Genomic DNA, 14,755 nt, shown 5'->3' with positions numbered 1-14,755 from the left:
GCCTGTCCCTCTGAGTTCATGAGTGCTTCAGTCGTTCTGTATTTAGAAGCCCTTGTTTCTTGGGTGGTCTCCATCCCCTCTGGCTCTTACACTCTTTCTGCCTGCTCTGAAGGGTCCCCTAAGCCACAAGGGGAGGGGATGATGAAGACATCCCACTTAGTACAGGGTGTTCCAAGGTCTCCCACTCTGCACACTGTTCAGCTATGGTCTCTGTTCCCATTTACTGAAGGAGGAAGCATCTCTGACGATGGCTGGGCAAGGCCCTGTGTAGCAGGATGTGGTCCTGCTCACCTTTGAGAACATGCACTGTGGTTGCTATGGGAGAAATAATAAAAACTCAGCAAGGGAAACCCAAGTATCAGCTGCTTGCCAGCATCATGTTCGCCCCTCAGTCAGATCACGACTACACTGGGAATGTTTGGTAGCCCTGGCCTTGCTTTTACTCGAATCACAGACTTGCGATAAAGAGGGGCACTTTCATGTATGCCGACACATTAGTTCTATCCCAGGAAAGCACCTCTTACTGCAAGTTCAAGTGTGATAAAAACCGATCGATGGACCTTTCACATCAGAGGACTTTACTCGGTAAAATCCATACTGTCCTTTTCTTAAATCATTTGCAGAGTTATGTTCTATGCAAAACTTTTCAAAGATCAGTCCTTGGGAATATAGCAATTTTAAAATGGTAGCACATTCTTAAGATACCAACTTAGAGTTCATCTGGTGGCATGGAAAAGGAAGGAAATTTTCACTATATATTTTTAAATGTTTATCTTAGCTATTATAAACTTAACCTGTCCAAACGCTGAGAACCTATTTTTAGCATGCTACCTTTTATTCACAATGAGACTACAATACATTAGGAGTGTATATGTCAAAAGAAACTGATATAGCAACACTTTTAAAGTCATCTCAAGTTAACTGTGCTTATTATTTTAGACAACAAAATTCAAAGAAGTCATCAAAGTAAAAACTGCTGGAAAGGGGTCTAGCATTCCAAATGAATCTGACCAGCCCTCTCTGTGCCCCCTTCTCAATGCACTGAGAACAAAAGACACTTTAAGACTCCCAGGAATATAATAAAATAGGTAATGCTCAACACAACAAAGACATAAAACACAAAAATTGACAAAGACAAACAAGAATGCCATAAAAGTATTAAAATATATTTAATTTGATAACATGATAAGATCATTACATTTAAAAACCTCAACTTTTAAGAATCCTGGGACTAGGTGTATAGTTCAGTGGTTGGCCACATGCCTATCTTGCAGGGAGCCCAAGTTCAATGTCCAACACAAACAAAACAGATACAGTATGGGGTGGGAATGGGGATAATTTTTTAAAGCTCAACAAGAAAACACTCAAATGAACCCATGTTGGAAACATCTCAAGACTGAAACCACAAGCAAATATAGGCTTATGTCTCTGGTTTGTTTTTTAATATATAAGACAAATAAAATGGCTTGGCAAACTTACCAGAAAGTAGATCACCCACCCCCTCAAAAAATTATGTTTCACTATAATCTACAAGGTGTAGAATTTCTAATCAATTAAAACATTCTTCTAAGACAAACAAGAGTCAAACGTCTAGATGACCAGACCTGCCCAGTATGCCAAGAGACTTATAAAACTGAAATTTATGCTGCATGCTTTCCAAGTGCAGTCTAATTCCTGTTGGTATTTGCTAAAACTCCATCTCATCCTGACTGTGAATTGCTCTAACTACAATTTATATGAGCACCTTTTATCACCAGAACACAAACAGAAACCGTGAGTGAGACTGTGTCTTTATGACAACCCACTGGTGCTGGAGAAAATTCCTTTCTCTTAATCATGCTAAGTTTTCTGGTAGCATGTGTACTTTTGTGTCAACACTCCAACTGTGGGCTTTCCTTGTTTAGACCGCCTTGTCACTGGTGTAAACACTTAACACAGCCACTGACTGGAGCCATGTCTCCTACTCTACCCTGAGCTTTCTAACCCTCTCCTCTTCTTACAGTCAAGGAACTGGCTCCACAGTCACACTGCTTAGGTAGGACGGCTTCGACTTCTTCTGGTTGCCACATACCCCTGGCACTTTGTCTAATTGTTCCCAGTTTCTATTCTAGTTTTTATAAACCCCAGGCACCCGAAAGACCTGAAAAGACTGCCTGCCACTATCAGTAAATATGAAAATACGAGATGTGGCCTAAAGTTGTAAGACTTTAATTCAATGCCAACATCTGGGAGACTAAAGCAGAAGGATGGAAAATTTGCCTCTCTCAGCTATACAGTGAGACCTTGTCTCACAAACACAAGTCCAAGGCTTTAACGCCCAGCCCACTTCCTCCTGGAGCTGAAGCGGAGCAGCAGCACACGCTGAACATGTACAAGGGGGGAACTGAGTTCATCAAGCCAAAATCAACAAGCAAGGCCTGCCAGCTAAGTGGGGATCCACTGAAAACCAAAGACACCAGAAACAGGCTGCCTGTGGCCACTGCAGCCCGAGGAGCCTAACAGTCACTGCGTGACTAATAGGTTTCGGTGGAATATGCTGGTGACCCAAGTATCTTTTATTTCAATGTTTTCTGAGGAAAATGGTATTTCACATTTCAAAACTCAGACTTGTATACGCATAAGAATGCTGCTGTGCAAGCTGTCACAGAATAGTTCTAAACTTCTGAAAGGAGCGCTTACATTCCAGGCATGGTGGTGCACACGGGGAGTCCCAGCACGTGAGAGGCAGAAGCAGGCAGACTACATCAAGTTACAGGCCAACCGAGGGGCAAATTCCATGCAAGCTACATAGCTAGAACCTACCTATTTCAAAACAAAGAGCATAAATAGAATAAGAAGTATTTAACAGACCTCCCTCATAAGACTTAGCAATTCAACTTCAGAGAAACGAGAGCAGTACTGCTGTAAGCCCCAGCCCCTTCCTTTTTCTACCACGATGGGCTATACCTTGAATTGTGACCTAAAAATTACCCCTTTATTATATAAAAATAAAGCTCAACAAAAAAAGAAATAAAAAAAAAAAAAAAAGGCAGAGCATAGCAGTGCACAGCTTTAACCCCAGCACTACAGAAGCAGAGGCACATGGGTTTCTAGGAGTTCTAGGAGCATTGGTCTATTTGAATTCCAGGCCAGCCAAATCTATACAGAAAGATCCTGTCTAACAAACAAAACAAAACAGGGGCTGGAGAGATGGTTCAGTAGTAAAGAACATGGACTTTCTCCCAGAGGTCCTGAGTTCAATTCCCAGCACCCACACGGTGGCTCACAACCATCTGTAATGGGATCTGATGCTCTCTTCTGGTGTGGCTGAAGACAGCTACAATGTACTCATATACATAAAATAAATAAATAAATCGTTTAAAAACAAACAAACAAACAAAAAGCCCTCGTCTCTATAGCTACCTAGCAATAGGTAGAATAAGGCCCAACACTACTGTCAGCTTGTTCAAGACATGCAGGAAACAGAATAGAGTCTATACAACCAAAACCTATTTGAATCCAAAATCCAAGTTCTTTCCTACCTTAAAACGAATGCAAAAGAATATGTGTTAGTTTTGTTTGTTCCCACCATTTTAATGTCATATTTCAAAAGTCTAGAAGACAACTACCTCCAACCCTGACAATCTAAGTTCAATTCCTGAGACTCACATAGTGGGAAGAAAAAATTCACACCTAAATGTGTCTGACCTCCAACCTCCCCACGCGTGCTGTGCCTGTACATGTGTACACATAAACAAACAAGCATGTGTGATTGATCCCTGTGTCTCACTTCTGTGCTGAGATGATCGGTGGAGACGGCTGAGTCATCCGAAGCTCATGGGCCACCTAAGTCTGCAGCACGCAGTCCAGCAAGGAGAACTAAGACGGACTGCCTCTACAAAGTGAAAGAGAAGAGCCAGCTGCTAAGAGGAGTTCCCTGATCACATGTGTGCATGTGTGTGTCTGCATGGACACACTCTCCAAGTGAACACAAATAAATACAGAAATGTCCATCTTAGTGTGAATCTAGGATTACTAGCTTTACATAAAAGTTTATGGTTTAGGGGCTGGGGAGATGGATCAGTCTATAAAGTGCTAGCCATGCACGTGGGAGAATCGAAGTGTAAACATCGGCAAGTACACAAGTCAAGCATGTGCAGCCTGCACCTGTCCTCCCTGAGCTAGAGCTATAGAGCTGGGAGAACCCTGGGACTTGCTGGCTAGGCAGTCTAGCCAGACTGGCAAGCTCCAGATTAAATAAGAAAGTATGCCTCAAAAATAAGATGGAAGAACGTGAAAATGGAGAGGATAGATACAGGAGGAGCTGAGGCCATATGCTCAAAAGACACTATAAATTCCAGAAGAATTATTAAACTGTTACTCTTTTAAAAAGGCAAGGTATTTGCTGGCCCCACTGGCTTCCACATGCTCAAGTACACACAAGCATGCATATAAGCACAAACATACATCAGACCATAAGACATTTTATATTTTAGGATCTTCTAAGAATACATTTTGTTTGTTATTTGTTTGAGATAAGATCTTACTATGCATGTAGCTGTAGCTGGTCTGGAACTCTCAATGTAGAGCAAACTGGCCTCAAACTCATACAGATCCCAGGTGGTTGTGGGGCACACCCATGATACCAGCACTGAAGGCAGAGGCAGAGGCAAGGAATCTCTGAGTTCAAGGTCAGCCTGGTTTACAGAGTGAGTTCAGGACAACCAGGGCTACACAGAGAAACCCTGTCTCGAAAAAACAAAAAAAAAAAACAAAAAAAACAAAAAAAAAAGAAAAAAGAGAAAGAAAGAAAGAAAGAAAGAAAGAAAGAAAGAAAGAAAGAAAGAAAGAAAGAAAGGAAGAAAGAAAGAAAGTTAAAATGATACAATAAAGAAATCCTTACAAGGCTAGATACTTCTTTACTTTTTTCTATTTATTAGATATTTTCTTCATTTACAATTCAAATGCTATCCCAAAAGTCCCCTATACCCTCCCCACCCCCGCTCTCCAACCCACCCACTCCCGATTCCTGGCCCTGGTATTCCCCTGTATTGGGGCATATAATCTTTGCAAGACCAGGGGGCCTCTCCTTCCGATGATGGCCAACTAGGCCATCTAGGCCATCTTCTGCTAGAGACAGGAGCTCAGGGGGTACTGGTTAGTTCATATTGCTGTTCCTCCTATAGGGTTACAGACCCCTTCAGCTCCTTGGGTACTTTCTCTAGCTCCTCCATTGTGGGCCATGTGTCCCATCCAATAGATGACTGTGAGCATCCACTTCTGTATATGCCAGGCACTGGCAGAGCCTCACAAGAGTCAGCTATATCAGGGTCCTGTCAGCAAAATCTTGCTGGGATATGCAATTGTGTCTGCGTTTGGTGGTTGATATGGTATGGATCCCTGGATGGGGTAGTCTTTGGATGGTCCATCGTTTGGTCTCATCTCCAAACTTTGTCTCTGTAACTCCTTACATGGGTATTTTGTTCCCCATTCTAAGAAGGACCAAAGTATCGACACTTTGGTCTTCCTTCTTCTTGAGTTTCATGTGTTTTGCAAATTGTTTCTTGGGTATTCTAAGTTTCTGGGCTAATATCGGCTTATCAGTGACTGCATATCTAGTGACTTCTTTTGTGATTGGGTTACCTCACTAAGGATGATATCCTCCAGATACATCCATTTGCCTAAGAATTTCATAAATTCATTGTTTTTAATAGCTGAGTAGTTACTCCATTGTGTAAATGTATCACATTTTCTGTATCCATTCCTCTGTTGAGGGACATCTCGGTTCTTTCCAGCTTCTGGCTATTATAAATAAGGCTGCTATGAAATTATTTATAAAGACTTTTAAAATTATTGTCTAATGCCATGAACCCTTCCACTTTTAATATATAAACTTAATGCAATAATTTTAAGGTTTGTAGAAACAAATTTTAAAAACTTAACACATCTGTATTCATGGATATTTCAAAGCTTTTCTCAGAGTTAAATTACCAGCTAATATACACTCTATCAATTCTATTTCATAACTTTAAAAAAAGAAAAAGTTTATTCATCTATACCAAAAGCTGTAAGGATTCCACTGAGCAGTAAGCTCTTCACTTCCTTCCCACCTATCTACTGCACTGGGGGACAAACACTAAAAGTGACAGTCCCTAACTGCTGATCTGCCTATCACCTTGGGAACACCAGAGCTGGACTGTGGATGCATACATGCACTTGGAAACAGCAAAACAGAAGTCCCGAAGGAAGTAGGACTTTTCAGCAGTGCAGGCCAGACTGAGACACTCAGCAGCAAGGTAACAAGTTGGGAAAGGGGCTGGAGATATCGGATGTATGAGATGCTGAGTTCAATTCTCAGCACTAGAGGGAGGGAGGGAGGGCTTCTAGACTTCTCTTCCCCCTGGCAGTAACAAAAATGAGGTTTCTATTTCCATGACTCTGTGTGTGTGTGTGTGTGTGTGTGTGCAAGTGTTTGTGCATGTGCGTACCTATGTATGTGGTGTATGTGCATGTATGTTCACCTGTGTAGGCACATATGCATGTGAGCAAGTGCATATACACTGTGTGCACAAGCTGTGGAGGCCAGAGGTTGACATCAGTGTCTTCCTTGACTTCACTCCGCTTTATTTACTGAGGTAAGGTCTCCCACTTGAACCCAGGGCACAGTGACTCAGTGAGTCAAGCTAGCCATCTTGCTAGAAATACAAGCAGGCCCATCCTGAATTTACTGGGTATTAGAGATGAAGGTGCAGTCTTCAGATTTGTGCAACACTCTACCCACTGAGTCCTTGTTCCAGTCCTAAACTGAATGTTTATGTGTCTCAATCCCAACTCAAACTTTTAAGTCACTAACTACTTCATGGGCCCTCTATGAGGTGGGAGATGATTTTTAAGTCATGAGGACAAAGCCCTTGTAAAAGTGACTGGTTCCCTTCTAAAAGACCCCAGAGAGATTCCTTGCACCCTTTCAATCATAGAGGACACAAGAAAAGGATGGCAAACCACCTATAAACCAGGGCACTAGGCCCGTGCCAGATACGGAGTCTGTTGACAGTGCCCGGATACTGGAGGCTCTAGTGGTTTGTCCTGACAGTACAGAGAGACTAAGGCAGCTCTCTAACCTGTACTCTAACTGAAGCCTGCTGCCCTGACTAATTGTCCTCTTAGCCGCTCTTTGCCATGCAAATTTTTTAAGAGTGTTGAGTTACATCTCACAATTTGTTATATACTTCATATAACATAGTATGATTAATAAACAGTTCAACTAACTTCACAGTTGAAATTTACTTTATTACTTTGGATCGAAGCATACTGCACAAAAAGGTTATGGTCTCTATTTTTATGTGTGTGGGAGGGAGAATTTTTGCAAAGAAAAGAATTTCTAAGTGTTGATATAGCAGATTTTTTAACCATCCTTTTTCTATATTGTTTGGGTTTTTTGTTTATTTTACTTTTTATTGGTTCTTTGTGAAATTCACATCATGCAACACAGTCCCACTCATCTCCCTGTTCCTTTTTTATCTGCCCTCCACCTGCAACCTCTCCCCAAAAGAAAATAAGTAGATAAATAATAAAGCCAAAAAACAAAACAAAAATTAAAGGTGAAGGGGACAGAGGGATGGGGGAGGATCCATGAGAGGTGGTTCTAGGAGAGTGAGGGAGGCTAATATTGGGGGCTGATATTGGGATTGTAAAATAAATAAATAAATAAATTTAATAAAAATTAAAAAAAAAATAAAAGGCTCAAAAATGACTTTGGTAATTTTAAGTTTCCAGATTTCCCTATTTTATATAAACTATTCTTAAATTAAATCTATGACATTATCATCCATTGCATACATTAATGCATATTTTATACTAAATATCCAATATTGATAATAAAATAAACTATACTTACTGCAATCTCTCTACAAGCCGACATAGATATTCCTGTGCCTTCAATTTGTTTAAGTGCATATTCCTTTTCATCTTTTCTGCATGTAAACAGAAAAAAATAAAAACAGCTTTAATTTTTCCATATATTACTTTTAGATTTAAAAATTACAACTACAAAAACAATGGAAACATTTAATCTCTCATAAATATGTAAACCCTGCCATTATACCATGCATTGCTGATTACTTTTGATAATATTTCTAGTATGGAAATATAAAATACCAAAAGAAAAATTCCTGTTATAACAAAAACACTAGACAGAGCTAAAGCATGAATTCACAGTGAAGAGCGCAGGGCACTTAAGTCAGCACTAGTTCCAAAGAGTAAATAAGCGTGAGTATAAATTTAAACATACCGTAGAGCACTCCTATTCCTGAAATCTACACGAGTATTCTGTTATAAACCACCACTACAGAAGTAACCGACTGATATAAACCACCAGTTGATGTGGTTAATTAGCTCCCAGTTACAAGGCATCAAGCAAAAAAGCCTTTAAGGCTTCAAAACTCAGCACCAACATTGCTTTCTCAAAACACACGTGGAGAAATCTACTAGTTAAGAGACAGTTTTTTTTGTTTTGTTTTGTTTTGCTTTTTTGGTTTTTCAAGACAGGGTTTCTCCGTGTAGCCTTGGCTGTCCTGGAACTCACTTTGTAGACCAGGCTGGCCTCGAACTCAGAAATTCGCCTGCCTCTGCCTCCCAAGTGCTGGGATTAAAGGTGTGTGCCACCACGCCCGGCTGGAGACAGTTTTGAAAACAAGCAAAGAAGACAGGATTGGGAATATAGGGAAGACTGATAGTTACCAAGGCTTTTAGCCAATATAATATTCAGTAATGGGAGGAGGGGGCAGATGAGTGGCTATTTTAACAGATAATATCCTCAGCATACAGACCAGAGCCGGACACAAGAAGGCCCCAGCTGACGGGGATTTGAATAGCTGGCAAAGACAAATCATGCTGTGGATTGTTCCAGTAACAGGGGCATAATCCATCCCTCCAGTTTTTATCTTTTGGTTGTATTAGACACTGGTTCTCATCTGTGGGCCCCCTCTCTCTCCTTTCTTTCCCTGTCCCTCTCCCATTCCTCCTCTCCCTCTCCCCCTCCCCCATCTCCCAGGTCTCCCTCTGTATCCCTAGCTAACTTGGAACTTGCTGTGTAAACTAGGCTTGCCTGGAATTCACAGAGCTCCTTCTGCCTCTCTCCCCAGGTGCTGAGAATAAGTGTGCAACACCATGCTAGTAAGGACCTCTTATTTCAAGTGGATCTCTTGTATTATATACCCATAGTTCCATGTCTCTGCCTTACTCACTCTTAACTCTTTTATCAAGAAAAAGGGTGCTGTTAAAAAAAACAAAAACCTCCCCCCAAACACCTTTAATGTCTGGCCAGGAAGTATATTCATGGTAAGTCCAGTTTCCTCATCTGTTACAGCTTAGTTTTGCTGATTGATTGGTAAAAGGTGTCAAGAATCAGACTAAGGACTGTTAGCTTGGGGACACTACAGACAATATTATTAGCCAAAGAGTAGAGTTGTTCCTTTTTGAAAATATGTTGTGCATGCCTGGCTAAGTATTTTGTTGTTGGTGGTGGTGGTGGTATGAGACTGTATAGATGAAAAACTTCTGATGTGGAAAAAAATTGGGAAGGAACATTTGACTTACTATTCTAAAATAATGGAGTACAAAGCAGGGTTGAGCACCAGAAAAAGATTAAGGAACACGTAGCTTTATTTACTAACTTGAGAATGTTTGTAAATAAACAAGACACCTCACCTGCAGGTGAGCCAGACCCAAGGACATGAGAACAAAAGAGCTGGCTCTCCTCTCCCTTGCTGGCTGCAGCACTGGATGAGCTAGCTGGGGCAGTGCTAGAGAGCTGGCCCCTTCTGGTGGGGTGCAGGAGAGCTCTCAGCTGACCAAGCTCCAGGGCTCTGAGTTAGCACACCCCAACATCTACCCCACCAGTGAACTGCCTGTGCATATGAGGGAGCCTGTCCTGCAGAATCTCCATGACACAGAGCAACAACAGGACACCTGCCCCTGAGAGCTGAGGTTAAATTAAAGGCATGTGCCACCACCTCCCAGTGCCAGGGCCACCTAGCATCATCAGAACCACCTATTTAGGGGAAATAAGTGAGTTACAGATGCTTAACTCACACCATCAGTCTAAAATTCTATTTTTTGCCATTATATGCCAATCAAGGTAATTAAGCATCTCTTAATTACTTTTTTTTTTTTTTTTAAATATGGTGCTGCTAAAGATTGGTCCCAGGGACTAATAAATTCCAGAGCCTTTACAGAACATTTGGGTAAACAAAAAATATAGCAGATGTCAAAAGAATAGTTTGTAGTGAACTTGTTGAATTAGTTATAAAGGTCGCTAGAAACATGGGAAATTTGCTGTCTATCCACTTAGTTCTCACCCTGACACACTCTAAAGTAGTGATTCTCAACCTTCCTAATACTGCAACCCTTTCCTCATGCTATGACCACCCCAACCACAAAATTATTTTTGTTGCTACCTCATAACTATAATTTTGCTACTGTGGTAAATCATAATGTAACTATCTGAAATGCAGGGTATCTGATATGTGACCCCTTCAAAAGGACTGTTCAACTCCCCCACCCTCACCCCAGGGTGGGGACCCAGGTTGAAAACCACTGCTCTAGCATGGCTTGAGAAAAGGAAACCACACTGAGGAACTGGCCTGTGGGCAAGTCGGTGATATTTTCTTGATTAGTAGGAGGGTCCACCCCACTTATGCAGCACCACCTCCCCAAGTCCCAGACAGGTGGTTCAGGGCTGTGTAAGAAAGCAAGCTGAGCAAGACATGGAGAGCAAGCCAGGCATGATCAGCGCTGGCCTGAGGTTCCTGCTTTCGTTTCTGTCTCCAGGTTCCTGTCAGTGATGGACCTGTAGGATGAAGTAAAGTCTTTCCTCCCAGCAGGTTCTTTTTGGTCAGTGTTTTATCTCAGCCATAGAAAGCAACTAGGACACTATGTGTTATCAAAAAAATATACAGGCTATTCTATTACAAATAAATATATACATGTAACTATATACTGAAAACTAATCCAAAAAATTAAAAGCACATGTTAAGATGCAGGAAGTTGTGTTACTTAATGGTACTAACAAAATGTGATAACCCCGAAACAACTGCTGACTTTAAATAATCTGAGTTCTTTCAAAATGATTTAGACATACTAGAGGAGGTGGGTTAAGACAGGGTCTCACTATGAAGCCCTGACTGGTCTGGAACTCAATATGTAGACCGACCAGGCTGGCCTTGAGCTCTGCCTGCCTCTGCCTCCTGGGTGCTGGGATAAAAGGAGTGTGCCATCATACCAGGCTCAAAGGCATATTTTGAGGAACAAAGACAAACACTAGGAAAAGCTTGGATGATCCTTTCCCCTTTCTTCCGCTGTTTCCTGACCATTCAGTAACCACTAAAAGGCACAAGCAGATGACAGAGAGCACTGCAAGCCAGTGCCCCTCTTACCTCGTGTGCAGGGACTGCCGAGTGTGTGGAACCAGTGTGCTTACAACACTGGAAATGCAATGCACATGCTTCATGCCTAATAATCAAATTAACTACCAGCTATCTATTACTGAATATTTAAAGATATTAATTCTTAAAATTATAAAAAGCTTTTTGACACATTATTCACATTGAATTACAGCTTATTTTTCACTGAAATCTTTCAAGTCCCAGTTCTCCTTCATGAGGTGCTCCAGAAACTCATGGATTTGCAGTTTTATTTTTAATACTGTAAAGAATATTATACAATCTGGATAGGTTATTGTTGCTATGGAAACTATAAGTTTTTTTTGCAGTAAGTCAAAAAGTGCAAAATTAACACATCACATTAATAGCTTTTAAATTTCATATCCAGGCTGTCAAAGGAATTTGAAAGCTCGAGAACAGACTGAAGCATGGGCCTCTTACCCTGAATTATATGGATAGAAACAAGGAGCAAATCTAGTAATTATTTCACTTACAATGTTTAAATTTAACTTTTATATGCTAAAGTAATAAAACTTTGAAAAACCTTCAATTTTAAGATCTGAAGTTTTAAAATTGAGAAGGAATGAAGTACATATATCATTAAAGTTATTTTTTTTTTATGTTTGTCACGTGGTAAGTGGTGAAAGGGCACACCTGAGATTCAGCATAAGAAATGGGGTGGTCTCAGGGGGCACTGGATTCTTTGACAAATTCAAAACCTCAGCATAAAGACCATAGGCACCAGACCTGATACACACTTTTAATCTCTGCACTTAGGAGGCAGAGGCAGGTAGATCTCTTGAATTTTGAGTCCAGCCTGTGATACCTAGAACACCTATGGCCTGACAATCTAAGTTCAAAATCTCCAGGACCCACATAATGGAAGGAGAATGCACAAGCTGTCTAACACATACACATATACCCACCACATAAAAAATGTAAGGGAAATGTTGTAAGACTGCTAACATGATGCATCCAGAAACAGTTCAATGCAGGCACATGAGCCAGGGAAGCTTGCTGCTCTCGTCTATGTTGAGGGTCGCGATCCTAGAATCCCTCCAGGTGGTAGTAGAGCTACCCCAGAGCTTGTACTTGTTTCAAGTACAAGTACTACCCCAGAGCATAAGGGCACCCTCTTGCGGGACTAGAAGGACAGCTCCAATAGTAAAGTGCCTACCTCGTAAGGGGAAGGGAAAACAGTCTGGCAAGGCAGCATATTCTGTCACTCCCACAGTGGGGAGGCCAGGACAGGCAACTTCTTGGGGCCGCTAGCCTACTTGGCTACTTTACTACTCCCAGGCCACTGAACTGACACTGTCTCAAAAGAACAAAAAGCTGGGTGATGCCTGAAGAACACCTACGGCTGTCTTCTGGTCTACACACACATCTGCCCACAATAGTAAAAGTAACCCCTTCTTAACCTGTGAATGTTGTCGGTATGAGCGCAGGCGCATGTACCTGTGTGGGTGCAGGAAGAAACCCTGCCTCACAGAAATGGGCAGAGAATGACACCATGGGACTTCTGGCCTCCATATGCACACACAAAATGCACACTCAAACACACACATGCATTTACACACATACACACACTCATACAAACACATTCTTTAAAAATGTTGAGTCTTTTAATAAGAAAATTAAAATCCATTTTTATTTCTGATGAAAATAGAAAAGTTCTATTATTTTATTCCAACAAACTACTGCGTTCATATTTTGACTTTCAAACTATGTCAAACTCTGAAGATGAACAAATTAAGAAATTATATTGGCTATCACAAGCCATCTATAAACGAAATTCTGGGTGATTATGTGGGAAACATAAACAGTAACCCCTATCTATGCACCTTGCCCTCAAGATATGCCCAGGGAAGGGCCAGGCAGAGTGCAGAGAACGTGAGGAGGAAGGCAGGCAACCCCATGAGCTATCCCTCTAAGGGAGGGTCTTGCAGCAGGGGAGAGCTGAGGATGTCAGGGAAGCCAGGCGGGCGTGCAGTAGGAAACAACACACATGAGTAAGCAGCTAGTATCAAGTTTGACTACAGAGCTCTGGGTGCGCAGTGACAGCAAAGAGAATGGGGAATGAGCTATGCAAGTGGGGACAGCCCAGGTTTTTTGGTAGGTTGATTTGGGTTTTGTTTGTTTGTTTTGTTCTTGCTCTTGTTGTTGCTGCTACTGTTTTGTTTGTTCTTTTTTTCAGGACAGGGTTTCTCTGTGTAGCCCTGGCTGTCCTGGAACTCACTCTGTAGACCAGGCTAACTCCACACTCTGAGCCCCTGCCTCTGAGTGTACTGGGTTTAAAGGTGTGGGCCACCACCACCCAGGGACAGTCCATCTTTTTAGAGAACAGAGTAGATTCCCTCACAGATTCCTTCTCAGAAGAGAGATTGTGATGGTGAGGAGAAAAAAAACAAAACAAAACAAAACGGTAGCAGAGCATGGGAAGAAATGATGGGCCAAGTATGGTGGATCACACCTTCAATTCCAGCACTCGGAGGCAAAGGCAGCTAGATCTCTGTGAGTTCAAGGCCAGCCTGGTCTTCATTGAGAGCTCTACACCAGCCAGGGCTACAGGCAAAACCCTGTCTCTAAAAAAATAAAATGATTAAAATAAACATATTTCTGAATCAAAACTGACGATTTTAGTAACCGTGTGACTGAGTATGTGAAGGAGAGAAGATGGCTGAGGCTGGGTGGAACCTCCGCCTTGTCTGAGAGGCAATACCATCCGCCAAGGAGACAATGGTAAAGCCTAACTTGAGACCTAGAGATAAAATTTCGTAATAAGTTCAATGAAAACTTGATCACAGTCATACTGTAGTTTCTCAAAGTGTCAGTGGTTTACATGAAATAGCCATGGGTGTCCAGAGCGCCCTAAAACTGTATCAAAGTTCTACATAGCTCCTAACATTTTTAAATTGAAAAGGCTCTCCAGTCCTCCTCACTCAGGGTACTTTGATGTTGGTGTGACAAGGCATTTGAAGATGTTTCTGGCATTCTGTTCTCAACTCGTGAGGTAGTGTTAACTATATGGTTATTGGCTAGCAATCCTGATTGTCAACTGTACATATCTATAGTTTGTAAAGAGAACAAAACAGCCCAGACAGATTCTTGATGCTCCTTGCTTGGTGTGGAGGCTGTGACTGGAAGATGCCTTTTGGAGGGGGCGTAGCTCAGGGCGTGCACTGTGAGGCTGGACCTGTTGGTACTGCAGTGGGCATCCATTTAGCTTCAGGTTGTCCTGTTTTTGTATATAGTGGCATAGCATTCTGCTGACATTCTTGGTTGTGGATGGGGGAGGAGTCAGCTGGCATGAGAAGTGTGTGGAGTTTTTTCTT

The 14,755-nt window shown here is 41.7% G+C and overlaps 1 protein-coding gene across 7 annotated transcripts in view; it reads right to left on the bottom strand.

The window, feature by feature from the left end:
* Cdk19 (cyclin dependent kinase 19) overlaps positions 1–14,755 on the bottom strand; it is a 126,960-nt gene that overhangs the window by 76,029 nt on the left and 36,176 nt on the right. For 6 of the 7 annotated variants that reach the window (XM_021204557.1, XM_021204560.1, XM_029542268.1 and 3 more), the window contains exon 2: positions 7,877–7,952. The exons of the other annotated variant lie outside the window; for it this stretch is intronic. In XM_021204557.1, the coding sequence (XP_021060216.1) occupies positions 7,877–7,952 (76 nt within the window). The remainder of the gene's footprint in view (positions 1–7,876; positions 7,953–14,755) is intronic. 7 annotated transcript variants of the gene reach the window in all.

The sequence above is a fragment of the Mus pahari genome, chromosome 9 (assembly GCF_900095145.1).
Source record: "Mus pahari chromosome 9, PAHARI_EIJ_v1.1, whole genome shotgun sequence".
NCBI classification, from domain to species: Eukaryota; Metazoa; Chordata; class Mammalia; order Rodentia; family Muridae; genus Mus; species Mus pahari.
This window is presented reverse-complemented; position numbering and strand designations above follow the sequence as displayed.